The 21731-nt window shown below is 51.8% G+C and overlaps 1 protein-coding gene across 1 annotated transcript; it reads right to left on the bottom strand.

Moving 5' to 3' along the window:
- SASH3 (SAM and SH3 domain containing 3) lies at positions 1–13628 on the bottom strand. The gene is made up of 8 exons (XM_004000880.6): positions 13389–13628; positions 6629–6724; positions 5764–5910; positions 4120–4258; positions 2734–2882; positions 2375–2584; positions 2074–2224; positions 1–1524 (listed from the first exon to the last, which is right to left on the bottom strand). Exons 1-8 carry the CDS (start codon positions 13443–13445, stop codon positions 1334–1336), a joined length of 1140 nt encoding a protein of 379 aa, XP_004000929.1. The 5' UTR covers positions 13446–13628; the 3' UTR covers positions 1–1333.
- Positions 13629–21731: the final 8103 nt, after the last annotated feature.

Raw genomic sequence — 21731 nt, 5'->3', positions numbered from 1 at the left:
TTTAGTTCTACCTATGTTTATTGCTGCCAACTTATCCGCCTCCATCCCCTCATATTTACACCCAAACCTTTTCCCCAAGGTAGCTTTTACCAAAATTCTTCATAGTAGGTCGAGAAGTGTGTTCACGAAGCAGGCCGTCCTAGACGTAGTGGGCCCTGTCCCCAGGCCAGTTGGACCCTGGGGAAGGTTTACTCTGGGAATTCAGGGCACAGACTTGGTATTGACATCAAGGGAGGGCCCCCACCGACAGATAAGCTTCCTCCCATTCTAGAACTGTACATCAAAACCTCTTGGAAAGCAAAGTTGGGGGTAGTAGACTCCCCAGTGTCAAGCTTCATGCTTTCTTTGTTTCTAAGAACCCTTACAGGGGGCCGAGTCTGAGTCCAGACTTGCATCTGGCTTCAGAGGGGCAGTTCTGTCCTTGGAAGGCAGATCTATCTGCCATTGGCCTTCAGGGGAAGTGTCATTGGATGGTGCCAGGAGTGGAAAGGGAGGGTCATATTGTTTTAAGCTGGGGGAAGTTGTATCTTGGCTTGAGTCACGTGGGGAGGTATGGAACGAATGAGCAGGAGGAGCCGTTTCATTTGGGAGCCCAAAGTCCCTTCAGCTCCCTCAGTAAACCCCACTGGTGTCCTCAGCCACAGGTGACGGGAGAGCAGACTTTTAACGTCACAGAATGTCAGAGCTGGCAAGGTCCTCAGCAGTATCCACTCTAATCCTCACCAGTCCTAGACCTTGATTGGGGAAAGCACTTGGTTTAAGTCAGATGGCGATTTAGTGGCCAGACCTCTCAAAAAGTTAAGGAGAAGGAATGTGGGGAAGGTCCATGTGGCTTTCTTCAAGCCTTGTTCGGGGAAGTCTGTATGGACCCATGATGAGTTAGGGTCCTTTCAAATGGCCAGCCTTCCTAGGGTTTTGAAACGTACCTGAAACATTGACTTGGCCCCCTTTTCAGGAGCAGTGTGACAGGGGAAAGTGGTGTGAGGGTGAGGAGGGTTTGGGGGCCTCGGTGGTGAGGGACATGGGTAGGATGGCCCCGCAGTGTCCCACTTGCTGTGACTGGGAGCAGGCAGTGCCTGGAAGTTCTGTGCTGTCAGTAGCTGGTGGAGGGAGGGGACTGGGTGGGTGGGACATGCCCTTGGGTGGCTCCGCATCCACTCCAGCCAAGCCTACAGGGAAGGCCTTGGCCGGCCTCCGCAGCCCTGGGCACCGCTAGGGGAGCAGGGCCAGACTCGGCACCAGTCCTCTGGGGTCTGGGCCTCTGTGGGAGGCCGGGCCCATCCCCAGTGTTTGCCGCTGGGGCCCAGCCTCGGCCTGTGCCGCCGCCTCTGCCTCAAGGCGCCCCGGCCAGGGAGAGGCCCTGCAGCTGCTCCTCAGGGCCCGCCAGCTCCGTCTCATCACGCCCGCTCTCTGAGCCCTCGAAGCAGCCAGAGTCTCGAGGAATGTCCACCTTGGGTTCGGACACTGTGTTTGCCGCTGGCTCCTGGCTGTTCTCAGTGCCCTCTTCCGCCTCCTCGCTGCCGGCTGCCGGGGGAAAGGAAGGAGATGGAATGTGGGGGTGCTTACGCCTTAGCTGGGAGGGGTTTCCAAAGTCCCAGGGCCCCTTGTGTGTGGGGTAGGGACTCTGGGAAGTCTACCATAGGCAGTCTCTCCCTCTGGGCACCCACCACCATCCCTACCCTGCTCACCCTTTCTGGCTTAGAACCATGTGGGAGTGGTTTCCAAGGCAGCAACCCAGCCCAGGAGCTCAAACTTCTTCAGCACCCAGCTAGCAGCTGGGAAAGCTGCACTTGTTCCTGGTTCTGTTATTACCCAGCTTTGAGGCCTTGAGTACATACCTTACCTTCTCTGGCCTTAAGTCTCCCTTTGACCCCAAAGGGAGTTGGACCCCATCATCCCTAAGACCTCTCTGCTGCCAAACTTTGCCTGAGACTGGAATTGGAGTGTGGAAAGTGCCTTCCCATTGCAGAGGGGTCCTGGGGCTGAGTGTGCTCAGAGGGCAGGGCCAGGGCAGGCCTCCCCTCCCTGGAATACCTGCAGGCACCCCCACACCCAGCTCCTAAACCCACTCACTGTCGTAGTCCAGCAGCAGCTCGGCGGCCGTGAGCAGCTTGGCCCGGTGCTGTGGGTCCATGATGTTCAGCTCATTGAGGTGTGTTTCCCGCAGCTCTTTGAAGTCCTCCAGTGTCTGGTAGCCATTGAGCAGCAGGGTGGACGTGTGCTCCTGTGGGCAGAGGCAGACCACCAGTGTGGCCACTTACAAGCTACCCCCGCTCAGGATCCCCCCCTTCCCACATAGCTGACCATGCCCTAGCCTCCATTTCTGGGCCAAGTGTGCCTCCCTTGATCTTAGAGTGCAGGTCCCAGCTCAAACCTCCAGGCCTATGCGCTCCAGTAGCTCATGCAGAGTCTTGGGCTTGGGCCTCTTGCCCTTGCTTTGTCGGCGGGTGGGGCGGGCAGGTCCTGCGGCCTCCTCAGGCAGCACATCCACATAGATGAACTTGAAAGATCCCAGCCTGCCATTGAGCAGGCCCAGCCATGTGCCCACAGGTGGCTTTTCAATGATCTGGATCACATCTCCTTTCTGTTGGGAGGACAGGAGAGCACAGTGGAGCAGGGGAGAGGGGAAGGGTATTCCCTTGGCCTCCAGGGACACTTGTACCCTGGCTCAAAGAAGGCTCCTTTATGAGCACAGCCTTCCCGGCTCAGGAGAGGCCTACATGCCAACCTTACCTGCAGTTTCAGCGAGTCATGGTCATAGGGGCTGGGAGTGAAGTCGGTGTGGACTCGTGCCCTGCCACAGAAGGGCCCTGTGTACTGTGGGGCAGGTGGTTCCTCTCCGAAGCTGCCAGAGCCTGGGCTGGGGCTGCAGAGCTCACTGCCTGCAGGATATGGGGCAGGGAGGAGGGTCACCTTTGTCCTAAGACAGCTGGGGCAGTACCTGGGAGGTACCTTCCAGGGGCTGTGGCTGGAAATCCCTAGGATTCATTCTGGGGAAGAATGCTGGTCTCCGGCAAGTCTCACACTGCAGAAGGGATTCTGACCCACCTCCTCTACCACCCTGCAGGAGCACAGCTTTACCTTTGGGACCACAGGCATGAAAATGGTTGACCACAGAAGGAGAAATGGCTCATGGACTAAAGAATGAGCAATTTGGAAAGACCTCTAGAGACCAACTGGGCCAACACCCCAATGAACAGAAGAGGAAAACTGAGGCCAGACAGGACAATTGACAGCTCAAGGTCTCTCAACTTACAATTGGTAGCACTGGGGCCATTAGACTCCGAGTCTCCTGACTCCTACTCTAGTGCTCCTGGAAGCCACCTTGCACCTGAGAAACCACACCCTAAACTAATATTTTACTTTCTCTACTTAATAAGACTCTGTCTGGTTATAACATCACATGGAAACTCAGACAGGCTCTTTCTCTCTGGGAGGGGAGGGATGGAGGGCATTATAAGTGGCTTTTGGTGGGGGCAGGGAGGTGTCTGTGGAGTCAGAGAAAGAGCACAGAACTTAGAACTAGCCTGAGGAGTGAGGACAGTGGCTCTGTGGGTCTGCAGCCCAGAGTCTACAGCCCCTCCTCCAGGAGGGGCTGTCCAACCCCATAGACATCTAGAACATGCCAAGTGGCGCCCTGAGCCCAGCAAACCAAGGGCTGCAGTCCAAGAGGCTGTCTTCCCAGGTGGAGACCCTTTACCCCCACCCCCAGCCTGGGACGTCAGAGGCCCAGGCGCTGTAGCCTCTACCTCGCCTTGGGAGGGTGGGGGTGGACTAGTCCAAGAGGGCAATGGGGCTCTTCCTCTGACCCTGGGCCCCTCCAGGGCCTGGAGACAGCAAGTGGCAGCTCCTCTAGGCAGACCTGAGCTCAAGACTGGGTCACCTTGGGCAAGTGAAAACCTTTCTGGGCCTCAGTTTTCACATCAATACAGTGGGGATGATAGTACTGGCACCATGAGGTTGTTGTGAAAATTTAACGTGAGAGGGCTTGGAAAGCTCCCAGCAGGTAAACTGTGAAGGTTCCTTTCTCTCACCTCCCTCCCAGACAGCCACCTGCATGGCCCTAACCCAGTCCTTTTCTCCAGACTCAGCAGATGTTCCCTTCTGGCCCCTACTCACCTGTGGATGCCTGGCGGCTAAGTGCCGGAAGCTCCTGCTCCTGCTCAGAAAAGGCCAGTGCCATCTTCTCAGGGCTGGGGCTGTCCAGGCTGCAGTCTGGCGAAGTCGGGGAGGCTGAGCCCTCCTCCAGAGTGTCTCCCTGCAGGGGAGGGGAGGCAGGGAGCCCTGAGAGGCCTTGACTGGGATGCACACGGGGCAGCTGCGGGTGCAAAGGAAACGGGCCTGGGCTCCGTGGAGAAGTGGGGCCTCGCTCGAGCGTGGGCTCTGTCGCTTATAGGCTGCCTGGCATCTCTGAGGCCAAGTTTCCGCTTCTGTGAAGTGGGAATGACAGTCCTTGCCCTGCCTCCCTCATGGAATGAGGAGCCTCTCCGGCACCGTGGTCTGCTGGACTCTGCACATTCACGTGAATGTGCTCGGTCAGCCTCAAGTGCCAACGTACACGCGGGAAGGGCTTCGGTGCCCAAGCCTGCGCTGAGCGCTGCTGCTAGGGCAGAGTCCAGCAGACCACGGTGCTGGAGAGGAGCTGCTTTCCGCTGGGCTCCTATGTGCCAGCCCTGCCCGCCATTTCATCTCATCCTCACGGTGACACCAAAAGGTAGTGCGATGACCCTCCCAAGTTTACAGAAGAGGAGTAAGGGAGGAGCGTCCCCAAGGCCACACAGGAACCCACAACAAGTTGGAGTGACTCCAGCTCCTCCACTTCACCACACCTCAGTGTGGTGGTGGCCCTTTCACAACTGGCTCCCTAGGAATAAAAGCCCCGATTCGTAGCAGTTGCCAATTCCTGTGTCGGGAATCCTCCCCGCGGCAGCCGACGTCAAGGCACCAGTACGAAGTCACTGACCGAGCAGCACACCAGATAGGCTAATGCCACCACACAGAGACTGTAGATGCAAACACCCTCAAGAACTTAGAGAATAGTAAGAGAGAGTAGAAGAGTTGGGAAATTATGAGTTCTGAAGATTGACGGTTGTCTCCTTATTTGTAATATTTGTTTAATTCTAAACTCATATAATCTAATTTTCAGCAGTGTTTGGGTTTCACATCTGACTCACAAAATTCCCGAAAATTTGGCCAGTTGCTGGCCCCAGCTGGCACGAGCCAGTGCAAGCGGAATAGAGCACACCATGGCCAGGCACCTTCTGTAAGAGCCCTGAGCTCAGCACACCCACTGTGTGACCTCAGGTCCTGACATGTGCTGGCCCCTCAGCTGTCTGTCCTACCCTTTCTCCCTGGGCTGGAGCCAGCCTTCTCTATTTTCCCTCACAGGGGCCCCTCTTCGAATCAAGTCTTCCCAATCCCAGACGCTGGTTCCAAGTGAGATGTTGAGGTGGATGAATTTGCTTCAGGCAGTCTCATTTCCCTGTTAGCGGCCCCCCTCCTTAGGGCTGCCTTTCCCAGTAGTTTCTGATACCCAGACTCCCATCCATCCTCAGACCCTACCCCTGCTCCCTCAGGACTATGCCTTGCTGCCAGGTCCACGGCTGAGTGAGCTCTCCTCTGTATGACCTTCCTTCTGGTACTGAATCAGGCCTTCAGGCACGGCACCTGAGCAGTGGCTGTCAAGGTGGTCATGCTCACATCCTGCCAGAGCAGTGCCCGTCCTCCCCATCCCCCTCTGCTCCCCCGGACCACAGGCCTCACCATCTCTTCTGACAGGGCCTTCACCATCATCTTGCCCATCTTCCTGTTCATGGTTCGGGAAATCACGGCCCTCCACTTCTTCCCCAGCTTTTTGCCACTCTTCCCGGCATCTTCTGGGATAGGGACACCTGAGTCATCTTCTGGAATCTGTGACAACAAAGGAGGAGGTCCAGGGACACTGGTGATCCTGGGTCCAGGATCTGAGGGCAGAAGGAGGCCCTCAGGTCCTGGCAGAGGATTAGGGGGTGGAAGTTAGAGGCCCCCATCCCCTTCCCTCCTAGTCCTGTACCTGATCAACCCTATTAATCTGTAGTTAGTTTGATAATTACAGTTGACCCTTAAACAACGTGGGGGTTAGGGGCGTCAAATCCCACCCCCGCTGCCTGCGGTTGAAAATCCATGTATAACATCTGACTCTCCCAAAACTTAACTACTAATAGCCTACTGTTGACCACAAGACTTACCCATAACATAAACAGTTGATTAACACATATTTTGTATGTATACGTACTACATACTGTATTTTTACAATAAAGTAGGCTAGCGAAAAGAAAATGGTATTAAGAAAATTACAAGGAGGAGAAAATACATTTGCAGTACTGTCCTGGGTTTATCGAAAAAAATCCGCCTGCAAGTGTACCTGCGCCATTCAAACCCGTATGGTTCTAGGATCCACTGTAATTTGCGATTGAAAAGAACGCGGCTGAGTTCTTGGGGCCCAGAATTTCGGTGGGTGGGAGGGCGGGCCTTCTGTATTTAAGCAGGCTTTCCTCAACAGTCTGAAAATCTCCTCTTCCCCCACCCTGCCATCCCCCCACCCGGGGCCTGCAGCCAGATCCCCAGAGGAGGAGCCTCAGCAACTCACATTATCATCCAGGTTAAATTCCTTCTCGCTCACCACGGGGGAGCTGGGTTTGGATTTGGCAAAATCCTTGAAGCTGCTGGAGCGCTGGAGTGAGAGCTGGAAGAGGCAGAGGAGCCGCCATGAGTGGCTGGCGGAATGAGGAGCGAGGAGCTGTCCCCTGCTACTGACACACGCACCGCACGTAGCCCAGGGCTAGGAGCGCCCACGTGTGCCCTGAGGACCTGGAGCTAATGAGGTGCAGCATCCAGATGTACTTGGAGGTACCTGGCTGCTTGCTGCTCTTCAGCCAAGAATAGCCTTGGATGCTGGTCCCAGGGCAAGCTCCAGACCTCAGGAGCCTGTGACCTCAGCCAGGCCTCAGACAAAGCCCACATTTCCACCGGTACTTGAAGTTCGGGCTCCAGAATTTTGCAGTGAAATACTAAATGAGTCTGGGCAAAAGCATATCTCCTACTAGAGACATACCTCAGCACGACCATAGCATCACCTTTACATAACAGAGAAAACCTTCCCCAACACCACAGCGGCCTCTTTGCTCTGGATCTGATTCAAGCATGGTGTCCCTGTCACAGTGATAGTGGCACAATTGATGTCTCCAGCCTGATGAATCTGTGTCCTCGGAAGAGCAAGGCAGTCACACCCCAGGAATCAGGCCTAGCATTATACTTTCTGGAAACCCTCAGTAGAAGGTGCCAACAGATTTGGGACATGAACTATTGGGGTTAATTTAGTGAAAAAAAAAAGCAGCCATTTTCTTTCTTCATCTCGGCATACTAGCCCACTAATATGATGGGCTGGCTCCAGTGCTTGGACTTTTAAACCCTGCCAGTGGTTTGCACTGATGAGGTTGTTTTCAGGAAATGAGCGTTCTTAACTGTATATGCATGAGCATGGCAAGATGGCAGCCAGAAACCAGGGCCAGGCAGGTAAAGAGTCAGGCTTTACAGACAAGAAGTGGAGGCTGAGCCTGAATCAAGATCAACAGTCAAGACCAGAGATACACACAGGAACCAGGGTTCACAGATGGCCAGACAGATAGAGTGGTATATACTGCAGACACCAGAGATAAGGGCTTGAGGAACCGAAGCCCCAAACCCACACAAAGCTGAAAGTTTCACATCCTCTTTCGTATGAAAGGGGGGTCCAGTGACAATCCCCCCCAGGACAGGGGCAGTATCACCTGACCCCAACACACACACAATTGGCCCCTACTCCTGGGGACTACAGCGAGGACTCCTGGGGATTTTAGTTCTCTTGGTGGGTCTTGACCAAAGGCAAATAGGCAATCAGGGTCAGGGGCCACACCTTCCTAGAGGTTGCAGCCAACTAGCTGACCAGAAACTAGGTCAGCAGTCATGCCAAGCAGACACTACCACCATGAGGGCTGCCCGAATGAAGCACCTACAGCCTCAGTCAGAAAGCCTCTTCTGTGCTACACTGGAGAGATGGAAAAGGGGGGCGTGAGTGGGCATGGCGAGGGGAAAGCATGACCACGGGGTGACTGTTGTGGTTCCCATGCGTCTCCTCCATCCTCCTTCCTTGGTGTTCCCCACCCACTATTCTTTCCTCTTCCCCCCCCCCTTTTTTCCCCCTTCTCTCCTCCACCTTTTGTTTATTTCCTTCTCTTGAATGGCTAGGATGCAGCTGCCTGGATAACTTCCTCCTCTTATTGCCTGGAAAAGAGGGAACAGAGAGAGGGTGGGCACCAGGCTGGCCTGGGCCCAAGGAGGGCAGGCTGGGCTGCTATTTATAGACCGATGGGACCATTATGGCCTTCCCTTCACTGCTCTTTAGCTTGTCTGCAGACCAGGAGGCTGAGAGTTGCCCTAGAAGCCCCAGTGACTGGCAAGCCTAGGAAAGCACGCAGGAGGGCAGGCACAGGGCCGGAAGTGGGCTTTGTTGGGGAGAGTAAACTCACCACCAGGCTGCAGTTCTTTCCTTTTCCTGTCATTAATCTGCAAGCTGGGGGCTGGGAGGAGGGCCTTTGGCCCCCAAGACCTTATGTCAGGGCCCCTCTGTCCCAGCTTTAGCTCAAAATGGGAGGAAAACCATCCAAAATGGCCGTAGGGGTGGTGCTGGGACTTGGGCCTGCTGGCCACTCCTCAACCCAGGGACAGGGAAAAAACTAAACATGTTCTTCAGGTGACTAGGGGTGGGGGCAAGCCAGGGTAGCCTTTGGCCCAGCCTACCTCCAACCTGAGGGACAACCACAAATATTTGAAAGCCTTTTGGTGACTCTGAAATGATCCCCCCACCCATGTATGGGTTGAAACCCTTGAGCCCCTTTGGATTTTCCACCTGGCTTCCAGGTGAAGGGGTGAGACCTTCCTGGGGGGGTCCTGCCCAGGGCAGGAGGTAGTACCATACACTGTTGGCCCCTTTTCCATGTCCAAGAGGAGTATGTGGGACTCTTGGAAAGAGCTACTTTTCTGGCATCAGATGTTGGTGAGTTCAACTCTGGGGGTGTGTGACCTTCAGTGAGTTATTTAACCTCCCCGATCCTTAGTCTCTGTCAGCTCACAAGTGATCACATCTTGACTCTGCCATTGACCAGCTGTGCAAAGCTAAAAGAGTTCAACTTCTCTGGGTTTCCATTTCCTTGTGGGTAAAATGAAGACAAGAGCACCTACCTCGTTGGTGACTGTGAGAATAGAAGGCGCTGACACAGCAGCCCCTCAGCAAATGTCCATGTGTGCTTAGCCTTTCCTCTGACCCCCTCCGTACTTTCACCCAGGGCGTGCCCCACCTGGAAAACTCCACCCTTCTCTGTCAGACATAGTTTCTCCCCTCCTTCACAATCCAATGGAACTGGAAACAACCCACATGCCCATAAACTATAGAATGGATACAGGAATTGTAACAGAGTCATGGAAGGGAATAGTACATAGCAATGAGCTCTCCCCAACATATGGATGAATCTCACAGATACGCTGTTGAGCAGAAGGGGTCAGCCACAGAGTACATTATACAGTTCGTCATATAGAAATTTCAAAACCTGGCAACACAGCTATGCTGTTGGAAGCCAGGATAATGGTGGTCCTTAGGAAAAGAGAGCATGTAGTGACAATCAGGGGCATAAAGGAAGTTCCTGGAATGTTGGAAGTGCTTTTTTTTTTTTTTTTTTAAAGTAAGCTCTATGTCCAATATGGGGCTTGAACTCATGACCCCAAAATCAAGAGTTGCGTGCTCTGCCAACTGAACCAGCTGGGCACCCCGAAAGTGCTTTGCTTTTTGATTTGGGTGCTGCCTGTGAGGGAATGTTTGCCTTATAGAAATTCATTGAGTGGAACACTTATAATTTATGCACTTCTTTGAATGAATATTATACATCCATAGAAAGGCTTTTCAATTCCAGTTTCAAAGATGCTGCTCCCTGTAGGAAGGCTCCCCTGCTCAGCCCCTCAGAGCCTCACACTGTTCCCCATTGGCATCTTTTTCCCCTACTTCTTAAGGAAGCTTGGCTTTCCCTGGGTGTCTCTGCAACCACCCTCTCAGCTCCTTCATTGTACCAGCCATATACCCAGCACCCCCTAGGCCCTAGGCACTGACCTGTGTATATGTGGGCGTCCAGTAAGAAAGGGCTTAAGTACCTCCCAGGTACCCTGTACCCTGCCAAGCACTTTGTGCATACCAGCTCACTCCAGCCTCACCACGGTCTTGTCTTATGTCCCTATTGCCCAGCTGAGGAAACTGAGACTCAGGGAAATGAAGTGTCCTAGGTAGAGTCACACAATTGGCAGCAGCAAGAGCAGGAGTTTGAACTCAAGTCTGCAACTCTGGAAGCCTGTGTGTGTTGCTGTGCTCAGAGCTTACGGAGTTGCCTCCCAGTACAGGAATGGATTGAGTGTAATGGCAACTGTGGGCAGTGTTTGGAGGGAGCTTCCAGGAGAGCGGGTGGAAGCATGGAGGAGGAAGGGCTTGGGAGGGCTTCATGGAGAAGGAGGCACATTTAAGTTGCTCCATGCAGGGGAGCCAGGATTTCTCCAGGAGGATCCGGGAAAAGTTTAAGCAAGAATGAGAGTTAGAAACATTCTGAGTATAGTGGGTATGGTGGGAGGTGGAGCAGAAAAGGTCATGGAAGGCCCTTGCCAGCCATGCCAAGGAACTTGGGTGTTAGTTAGCCTATGGGCAATGAGAAAGCACTGGAAATACAAAGTGTATGCTGGTGAGGGTGTCATGTAGAGGTATGCTTTCCTACTGGTGGGCTGGGTCTTTTATGCTCACCAGATTTTCCTAGTGCTTTTGGGATCAGTAGGGGGACACGAGGGTGTAAAGAGAAGGGGTTAAGACTCTGGAGACTGACAAATTTTGGCTTGGATCCCTGCTCTGCAGCTTCCTGTCTGTGTGCACTCAGGTAAGTCACTTCACCTCTCTGAGACTTGGGCATAAAACAGAGATAAAGACAAGATCTGCTCCTATGTCACAAGGCTGACATGCGAAGCAAACAAGCTAAGATATGGGTGCAAGTGCAGCACCTGGCACCTGATGTGAGTCCTCCCTTGGTGCAGGCTCTTAGTGCTTTCAAGTCTTGTTGCCTCCACTTCAGGGCTAGGACTGAGGGTGTCTTCTTTGCAGCATGCTCCCCATGCCCACCCATGCCTACAGCACGCACCCTCTTGTGTGCACATGCATGCATGTAACAGAGCACTCTCACACTGATTGTTCCAGGCGATCTATACAACCTCCTGAGATGCGCAGATCAAGAACTATCCCCCTTTTCCAAAATGAAGGAACCAAGGCCCAGAGAAGGTCAATGAACTGTCCAAGGTCCTACACCTAGAACCTGTAGGATTTCAACCCCACTTTCTTGCCCCCTGCCCAGCACATTCTTTTTTGGCAGGCCTGGGATGAGGAGCAGGGGCAGGAGAGAGAAGCCTCATTTGTCTTTGTGGTTTTCCCTCCATCACATCAACCTCAGCCATTGAGAAGAAGGGACTTGCCCAAGATCATAGCACTAGAGCTGTGCTGCTACCTCCAGGCCTGGGGAAGATGCTGTCCCTACCTTCTGGAAGCTAAGGGCATTTCCACAGTACAGGGCTCGGAGAGTGGCTCTGGAGGCTGGCCCAGGCTCAGGCAGGGGTGGTTTGGGATTTGCCTGGATGATCCTCCCTAGAGGACATGGACCTCAGAGTGCCACATGGGCCTTGCTTCTCCTGGGAGAAGCCTGTTGGGGTGGGGGTGGGGGGCGGGAATCCCAGAGGCCGAGTCACCAAACAATCTGGATAAGGAAAGTCATGGAAGAAGACAGGGACTTTTGGCTTCTGTGTGCCTCTGGGGTACACATGGTCCCACTGTCAAAGTGTCAGCTCTTTCTCAGACCCTTTCCTCCAGCTCAGCTCCCCTGTGGTTTGGGGCCCAGCAGTGTCTAAAGCAGTCTCTGCTTCCCACCCCCATCAACCAGAGATCAAGGGGAAGTGGACCTGCTCACTGAGGGGTGGCAGCCAATGGTAAGCCTGCTGGGCCGAGCGCCAAGCAGGGCTTGGATGGTGGTGGCAGAGCCTGTGTGAAGACTCATGAGTCTCTACCCGCCTGTGCCCACCTCCGCTGCAACCTTAGAGGAGCATCTGGAGTGGGGAGTGTACAGCCGGAAGTGGCAGCCACCCCAGGACCTGAGATGGGGCAGGAGGCACACCCCAGTGCCCCAGGGCTCAGCCTTTCAGCTGGCTGGGCCTCCGCTTGGGAGCTGCTCCCCTGACAAGGGGCTCCCCCGTAGGGCACCTGGGCTGAGCTCCAGGAGAAAACAGCAGGGCAGAGTGAGGGCCTGGAGGTCCCAGAGTGTAGCTTGGGAGCTAGGCCTGGGCCTCTTGGACCTGGTTCAAGCCTGCTTTGTGATGGTCCTAGGATCCCGCTGGATGTGTGGGATGTACTTGCTGGTTGCCTGGGAAAATCCTATAATCAAATCAAAGAATAAGTCTAGAAATCCTCAAATCCAACTTAGGGAAATCTAGATCTGGCAGTCTTCAAGTAATCTTCTATTGGGCCTCCGCTCCAGGAAGAGGAATATTTCAGCTGCCCATGGCACCTGCTTTTCTTCCTGGTCTTTAAAATCCCTCCACTGAAATTTTCCTCCTTCCCATCTCACCAGCTTCATTTCTCAGTCTTCACAAATAATTTCTCCCCACCTGGGAAGAAGCCGTACACCCTGTGCATTCTACTTCAGCTTTGGAAACCCTTTTCTTGAGTATAGAAATCACCTTGGGCCCACTCTCTAGTTGGCTGCCGCTCTTGTGGTACTGGAGAGCTGCAACAGAACTGAACCAAGGGGACAGAGTCCAGGCGATAGCCACAGGGTAAGGGCCCCAGGAGCATCATGGCTTTTAACCGGGTGGCCCAGCAAGGCTCTTTGAGCAGCTCTTGAGAGGCCACGCTTGGGCAGAAGTAGTGGCAGAACCAGCGTAGGGGATAGAGAATTAAGTACAATCTTGGGATTCAACTCGAGAATTATATTTTGTGATTCTTGAATTCTGGTCCAGGGTTCTAACCCTTAATTTTAGGTCTCTATCCCATCGTTGTGGAGTTGAATTCTAGAATTCCAGACTTCTAAGAGTCTATTCTATAACCTTGCTTCTCTAGCTTTTGAAAGTCTCTTCTGTAGTTCTGCTACTCTAGTAACCTTTGGGCCCCTGCCCCACTGCCCTTTGGCCCTTGCCTACCGACACAACGTATGGCCTTTGGCTCTTCCTACTTCTAAGATTCCTGGAGGGAATGGGTTGAGAGACCAGAGGGAAGGAAGGAGTGGGTTCTCAGAGATGCTCCTCACCTTTCTCTTCTGAGTGGGCTCCTTATCGCTGGCGTTGGAGGGTTTGCGGCGCAACATGGTCCTCCGACCTGGTGACGCTCCGTCCTTGCAATCTTAGGTGTCGAGACACTGAGGCCTCTTGCTCAGCCTCGCTAACACCGTCCAGGGAGCACAGCATGGACCGAGCCTCTGGCCGCCACTCTGACTGCTGCAGTGGCAGCTTGGGGGTGCGGGCCATGGACACCCGGCAGCAGCAGCATACAGGAAGCCCCGCCACGTGACCTGCTCTTACAGCAATCGCAGCCCCTGCTGGCCCCTAGGGAGGAAGGAAGTCCCAGCTTCAGTCTCCAGAGATTCCGATGCAGACGGCTCTTAGGTTGAAGAAGCAGAGAAAAGTCCCTACTATGCCATCTCATGTCAATCATCAGCAATCCTGCTCCATCTCCCCGCAGGTGGCCAATCAACTGGACATTATATGGCCTACTCACACCTCTTATCTCACTGACCAGAAGCCAGAAGCCAGAAGTTGGACCATGTCTCTCTGCCTGTTAACCCAATGCTCCTGGTCACCTTGCATCACCAAGGTCATTGCTACCACCACTACCACCCCTACAACCATGTCATTCCCACCAGTCATCCCCACCATCATCAGCACACTTACAGCCATCATCACCACAGCAATCACCCCTACAGTCAGCACCATCAGCCGTTACCCCCACAGTCCTCATCATTGCTATCAGCTTACAATCATCAGCCTCACGGCTGTCACCCTTATAGACATTCCACCTAGTCACCGCCCCAACATCTTACCCCTACAACAGTTATTCCTACAGTCATCACCCTTTACAGCCATCACGACATCCCCACCACTGTCACTGCTGCAGTCATTGCCAATACTACCACAGCCACTTGCTAGAACAACCACCTGTGTAGTCAACAACTCTCAGCCATCCTCCTCTATCTGCAGTCATGGTTATAGCTATCTCCTTACAGCTATCATCCCCACTGCCACAACCATGCTGACTGCCGTCCTCACCACAGCAGTCATGCCTGGAGTCAAAACTCCTTGACCACCCCCATATATTTGTCATCACAACAGCCATCACCATGAAAAAGACATGATTTCACAAGCAACTTCATACCACTAGCAAATGTCCCATTCAAGGCATTTCTTGAATGCGTGTGTAGTTAAGTTTACAATGTTCACTTTGTGGGTTATCTGTGGCAGATATTTTAATAACTTCAATGATTTTCTTATTCCAGAAGCAATTCATATTCATCATATATAATTTAGCAAACGTGGATACACAAAAAGGAGGAAATTTAAAAATTCTCTCCATAATTATCTTCCATACTGTTTAAATAAATATCTTTCTATTTTTGAGCATTTAACTACCTCTCTCTCTATATACGTATTTTACAAAAAAAAAATCATACTGCACAGAAAGCAGATCTGTGGTTTGAGGGGGTGGGGAGGGGAAGGAGAGGTCATAACGGGCACAAGGACCCTTTTTGGGGTGATAGATATGTTCACTATCTTGGTTGTGGTGGTTTCATGGGTGTATACATATGTCAAAATAAATCATACATTTTTAAAATGTGCAGTTTATTGTAGGTCAATCATACCTAAACAAACTGTTTTTAAATTCTCAAAAATGAAAAAAAGTCACATTTCCCCAACTCTGTTGGTATCTCCTTGTTAAACCGAATACAGTGTCATTGAGACTTTCTCATGCTAGGAAATATTCAACTATGCCAACTTTTTTTTCACTCTTCATTGCACATCCTTAAGGTAAATATTCATAGCCACAATTTTTTTCCTTTGGATGGATTTCCAGAAGGGGCATCCCGGGGTAAAAGGTGTGCATGTTTTTAAGACTTTGCATTCTGTAGCACTTGTGAAATCCTGGGCTGGCCCTCTCCTGTTCCCAAGATGTTCTTGTTGACTTCCTCCCCGCTTGTCCCCCAGCCTGCCCCACGCCCTTTGACCATCCATCCGTCGGGGTGAGCTCAGGGAAGACCCGGTCCTTTCCCCCCAGGCTGAAACCATCCTTCTTTGGCTCTGTCCTCAGCCTGCCAGGCGGGCTCCTGAACAGATTCCGCACCCCAGCTCGCTTCCGGGCTCTGCTGCCTGGGAAGGAGCCTGGCAGGGGTGGGGGACGCGGCCCCGCGGGGCGAGGGGTAGGCACAGGGCTGCAGGGGCTCAGGGCACCGGGGGCTCCCGCAGCTGGAGCCCCCGCAGAAGCTCCCAGGCTCGCACCGCGACGGCGCGTCCCCGAACCGAACCGGCGCGCAGGATGTGCCCGCTTCCTGTTTGCTCAGCCCCGGCCGCGAGCCGAGCTCACACACTAACCGCAAAGCGACTAAAGGCAGCCAGCTAACCAGGGCGCTGGGCCGCCGCCTCGCCTAGGCCTGGGAAAAGGCGGCGGGAGTGGGGGTGGGGACCTGAATCAAAGTGCAGAGAGGCGACCAAACCCCCCAGGACAGAAGGGAACGAGTGTGGTCAGCGCTGCCCTTCTGTCTCCATTTCAGATGTGCCTCCCCTGATCGGCAGCCCCTGCTCTGGGGGTCCGGGGCTCCTCCATCTGGACTTACCTTCCCCCAACTTTTCGCTCCTGGCAGACTGCCTGGGTCCTAGTCCCCTGAGGTCAAGCCCCAGCTGGCTAATGGGCCCTAAACACTTTTTAAATAGGTTTCCCTTCTGGGCAACACATTAGCATTTTATAGGTTACTTTCCAGGTACACAGAGCTCTCAGCTAAAGAAGTGATCCAGATCAGTAGTGCAGAGAACAAGGCCACCTCAAACTTGATAATGGGCTGGCAGACAGGACCTACAAGCTAGCTGTGTGCAGAACCTTGTGCCAAGCTCTTGGGGGAGACACAAAATAAACAGCTTCCGAAGTCCCTTGCACTTGCGAACTTACGTCCTAGGTGGGGAGGCAAGCTCACATTTGCCCAGTGCTTGTTCTTGGCCCAATGAGTTCATCCCAACACAACCCCATGAAATCAGCAGTTTAAACTGGGATTATTAGGGCAAGGATGTGACCAGTATAAACGTGGGGGCAGGAAAGCCTTGATTTAGCAGCTATTTTGTGGGATGTGTACGTTTTGGGGCGGGAGGTCCCACAGGTAGTGAGATCCCCTTGAACCTTCAGAGAGTAGACAATAGGACTGCCAGACACCGAGGTTACTGTAGGCTGCATTCACATAGAGCAGCCCCCACCTGCACTCCTGAAGAGATTCTAATTCGGTAGAAGATCATGGGTGTGATATTTGACTGAGATATGTCTGAAAGTGTCCCTTACTCTCCAAATCCTTGTTTCAGAGAGTAAGAGTTTGGCTATCGAGGGATATCTATATTTGGATAAACCTTCAAAATGATTCTTAGTCTCACCTCTCCCAGCCACACACACACATCCAGTGGAAAATAATACTCTGTGGCAGGCGGTGGGAGTGAAGAGGAAGAGAGGGCATCTGGAGGTCTGATTCCAGGCATAAAAGCTGGATAGCTAAGGCCAGTTAAGTGTGTGTGCAGGAGGATCTGTAGCGGAGTCCTGTCAACCTGGGGAGTGCTCAACACCTGTAATATTTGGGTTGGGATGGGGAAGCAAGTTGACTTCAAACAGCTGTCATGAAGAGGAAAGGATGTATTCTGGTTGGCCAGGAATGATGGGAAACAGACAAATGGAAGGTTTGGGTTCCTTCCGAGGGAGACATTTTTGATATGTAGATGGTACTTAGTTCAACCCTAGTTAAGTAGTAGAGCTTCCTGTGTTTAGAAATGTTCAAGCAGACACCACACGGCTGCTTGGAAATACCTGGGCATTTCCAAGGTGAAGTCCACCTTGGAAAGCCCAGCCCATTAGCAGATTTCATGGTGGTAATCATAGGCAGGGAGGGTGAGAAGAGCAAAATCGCAGGTAGGAGAAGGGCAGAGGAGGGCATGGAACGTGGGCAGGAAGCATCCATTCCTCTTGCACACAGGACATATAGAGCCTGCAGCTGTAGGAGCACTGGGGAGTCCCTGACAGCAGGGGCTGATGGGAGGGAAAGTCATCTCTGAATCTCTGAACTCATGATAAGGTCCCAGTTTAAAAACAAAGAACACCTGCAGGCAGCTGTGGCAATTACCACGAAGGAGAGGCTGGGGCTTTGGCGCTCAGAGAAAAACACACTACTCACTGCAGGCGTTTCTATGGGAGACTGGGAGGGACCTAGGCTGCTCTGCCTAGGATTGTGTCCCAATGTTACAAGGACAAAAGTCGCTGAGCAGTCTAGGGGATGATTGTCTAGGGAAGAGGCAGAGCAGGAGACACCTCCCAGAACTGGGGTCAGGTAGAACTGGATTCAAATAGCCATAGATCACTTACTGGCTGCATGACCTTGGGCAAGTGACATTGGCAATGAGCTCTTGTGAAGACAGTGATAATGTGGACCTTGCCTGGTGTGTGTGTGTGTGTGTGTGTGTGTGTGTGAAAGAGAGAGACAGAGAGAGAGAGAGCAGAGTTACCCAGATTACATGTCTAGAGAGAGCGCAGTCAGTCCAGCGCACAGCTCACACAAAGTGCTCTGTGCCTGAGGAGGGGCTATGTCAAGTTCACTCCAGGCCCCACTCGCAGTTTCTCCTCTTGTCTTGGCACCTGCTTCCATATCTCATCTGGGCCCCATCTGAATCTCTGCTGCATGACTCTGCGGTCCATATCCTGAATGTCTCCAGCTTGCAAAGGGCAGGGTCCCTCAGCCCCAGCTATTCTAGAACACAGAAGGTGTGGCAAGCAAGAGAATCTGGAACTACTTAGGACTGCTGGCAGGGAAATCAGCTTCTCAGCTTCACAGCCTCGCCATGGACCACTGGGGTTTTCTCAACCACCCATCCTACCCTACTTGTGCTGCTTGCTCAGTTCCTGTTTCACAAAGAAACAAGGAAGTGAGGAGGTGGGCCAGTGCTAGGGCCAGGGCTGGCTGGGCGGGGTCAGGGAGCGCCTCCTACTTCCAGCCCAGAGAGCCTTGGAGGCCAGGGAGGGACAGGGAGGAAAGGGTTGCCATTGATTCTTTCATATTTCTATATATTTTTTGGCACCAAGAGTTCTAACCACCGATTTGAGGAAGTGCCCAGTGAGTTGGTAAAATTCACTGCTGACATGGGTTAGCTGGGTGAGGGCAGCCAGCTCCACCCCTTCCGTGGTCCCAGCTCATGAGGAGCTGGAGACAGCTGGCCGGCAAGAGACAGGACTGCTTAGTTATAATTTAAAAAATGCACCACTTAGACTCTTTGTGTATATTGTATGTATGTATGTATGTACCTATGATCTCACCCATGCTCTTACCTATTCCAAAAAGGATTTAATCATCAAAAAATGTAGCTCAGTCCCATCATCACCACTGTTATCACAACTGTGTGACCTGAAACAGATCTCCTTGGGCTTCAGTTTGCTCCATAGAGGCAGTAGGGAGTGATGGAAGAACACACTGAATGCAAGAGAAGCAGCAGCAGAGCTGAGTCAGGATCCTGGGAATTTAATCCTGACTTCGCCCGGCTGTGTGACCCGGGGCAATTCCCTCCTTTATCTGTGCTGCTGTTGCATTTCCCCATCTGTACATCAAAGGGATGAAACCCACTTTTCCTTTGTGTTTGTGTATGTGTTTTGTTTTGTTTTGTTTTTAGTCATGGAGCTCCTAGTCCACACTGGCTATGGGATTCGTGGGACCTGGTACAAAGTGAACATGCAGGGCCCCTTGTTGAAAATTTTTTTAAAATTTCAAGATGGTGAGAGCGGAGTCCAGGACTCTTCTAAGCACAAGATTGGTCACCCAGAAGGTGGTCCTGCGACTACTTCCAATACAGTTTAGTGGGAAGCCCATGCGGGTGCCTTTTAGCAGGAGCTCTGCCTTTTGGGGCAGTCCTTCTGGCATTTGTAAGGAACCCCAGGCGCTAGAAAGCATAGCTGGGAAAACACAAATTAGATCCTTGGTCAAAAGCCTGTCTAGTTTCGACGAGTTATATCTAAAATCTGGATCCTCAGGGGCTCCTGCATGGCTCAGTCGGTTGAGCGTCCGACTTCGGCTCAGGTCATGGTCTCACGGCTCGTGAGTTCGAGCCCCGCGTCAGGCTCTGTGCTGACAGCTCAGAGCCTGGAGCCTGCTTCCGATTCTGTGTCTCCCTCTCTCTCTGCCCCTAACCCACTCGCATTCTGCCTCTGTCTCTCTCTCAAAAAAAAAAAATAATAATAATAATAAAAAACAGTAAAAAACTTAAAAAAAAATCTGGATCCCCAGTTTTTTCCTTACATACCTCCAAAGGTGAGGCAAGAGTTGAACTCATGCTGGGTGAATAATAATCGCATTATCATCTGCTGTCTGCCTGGCTTCCTGACTCACAGAGTGTTGTCCCATCTAGATCTTATGGGCGGCTCACTGTAAGTTCATGTGGAAGGCGTTATAGGTAGTTTACAGAAGAGATAACTGAAGACCAGAGAGTGACTTGCCTACAGACACACAGCTGGCACAGCTGGAATTAGAAGTCTGGAATCCCATCTCCTAGGAAAGGGGGCTTTTCCAATGGGGCATTTATTTATCTTCAATTCCTAATGATGTCTCAAGTGCTCCTGCGTGTGTTAGCCTTGCTGTGTAGGCTCTGAATGTTTCCTTGCCTGATGCAGAGAAGCCCTTCAAGCGCGGTGCTCAGTGTGCTGACTATCTGGGGCCCAGCGAAGGAGGACCTGGGTGGCAGAGCCATGCTTCTGGGCTCTCAACCCCATGATGGTGGATTGGAAGGGGCAGTTAAGGGAAGAGATGAGGCAGAGCCCTGGGTCTTGCACTGAAGGGAGGAAAGGGGAGCATGTGAGCAGACCTGGGCTGAGTCTGGCTCCCTGCCCCCTCCCCCCACTACTGCTATGGCCTGCCAGAACCCCAGAAGCAAGTATCTGGGCTCGAAAGGAAAGGTCTTGGTGGGCAGGCCTTGAGGAAGCAGGATGGTGTGGAGAACAGTTGGGTGTCAGTCCCAACTCACCAGCTGTGTGATCCTGGCTGAACCTCAGTTTTCTCATCTGTAAGATGGTGAGCACCACACGACCTGCCCTTTTCTGAGAGAGTGGGTTCTGGGGTCATCTGACTGGTTTGAATCCTGCTTGTTTCATTTCCTTGAGGAGTGACCTTGAGCAAGTTGGTTAATCTCTTTTTTTTTTTAAGATTTTACTTTTTTTTAATTTTTCTTTTTCTTTTATTTTATTTTTTTATATGAAATTTATTGACAAATTGGTTTCCATACAACACCCATTGCTCATCCCAAAAGGTGCCCTCCTCAATACCCATCACCCACCCTCTCCTCCCTCCCACCCCCCATCAACCCTCAGTTTGTTCTCAGTTTTTAACAGTCTCTTATGCTTTGGCTCTCTCCCACTCTAACCTCTTTTTTTTTTTTCCTTCCCCTCCCCCATGGGTTCCTGTTAAGTTTCTCAGGATCCACATAAGAGTGAAACCATATGGTATCTGTCTTTCTCTGTATGGCTTATTTCACTTAGCATCACACTCTCCAGTTCCATCCACGTTGCTACAAAAGGCCATATTTCATTCTTTCTCATTGCCACGTAGAATTCCATTGTGTATATAAACCACCATTTCTTTATCCATTCATCAGTTGATGGACATTTAGGCTCTTTCCATAATTTGGCTATTGTTGAGAGTGCTGCTATAAACATTGGGGTACAAGTGGCCCTATGCATCAGTACTCCTGTATCCCTTGGATAAATTCTTAGCAGTGCTATTGCTGGGTCATAGGGTAGATCTATTTTAATTTTCTGAGGAACCTCCACACTGCTTTCCAGAGCGGCTGCACCAATTTGCATTCCCACCAACAGTGCAAGAGGGTTCCTGTTTCTCCACATCCTCTCCAGCATCTATAGTCTCCTGATTTGTTCATTTTGGCCACTCTGACTGGCGTGAGGTGATACCTGAGTGTGGTTTTGATTTGTATTTCCCTGATAAGGAGCGACGCTGAACATCTTTTCATGTGCCTGTTGGCCATCTGGATGTCTTCTTTAGAGAAGTGTCTATTCATGTTTTCTGCCCATTTCTTCACTGGGTTATTTGTTTTTCGGGTGTGGAGTTTGGTGAGCTCTTTATAGATTTTGGATACTAGAAGTTGGTTAATCTCTATAAGCCTCATTCATTTCCTTCACTTGAAAAACAGGAATAATAAAAGTACCTTCCTGAAGGTTGTAGAGATTAAGTGGGAAAATGCAATAATGTATTGTACCCTTGAAATTTTATTAAGAGGGTAGATCTCATGCTTACTGTTCTTACCACAATAAAATAAAACAATTTTTAAAGTGCATATAAAGCACGGTGCCTCATACATACTAAACA

This window comes from Felis catus, chromosome X (genome assembly GCF_018350175.1).
Source record: "Felis catus isolate Fca126 chromosome X, F.catus_Fca126_mat1.0, whole genome shotgun sequence".
In the NCBI taxonomy this organism is placed as follows: Eukaryota; Metazoa; Chordata; class Mammalia; order Carnivora; family Felidae; genus Felis; species Felis catus.
The sequence above is the reverse complement of the archived record's forward strand: the minus strand, read 5'-3'. Positions and strand labels throughout refer to the sequence as shown.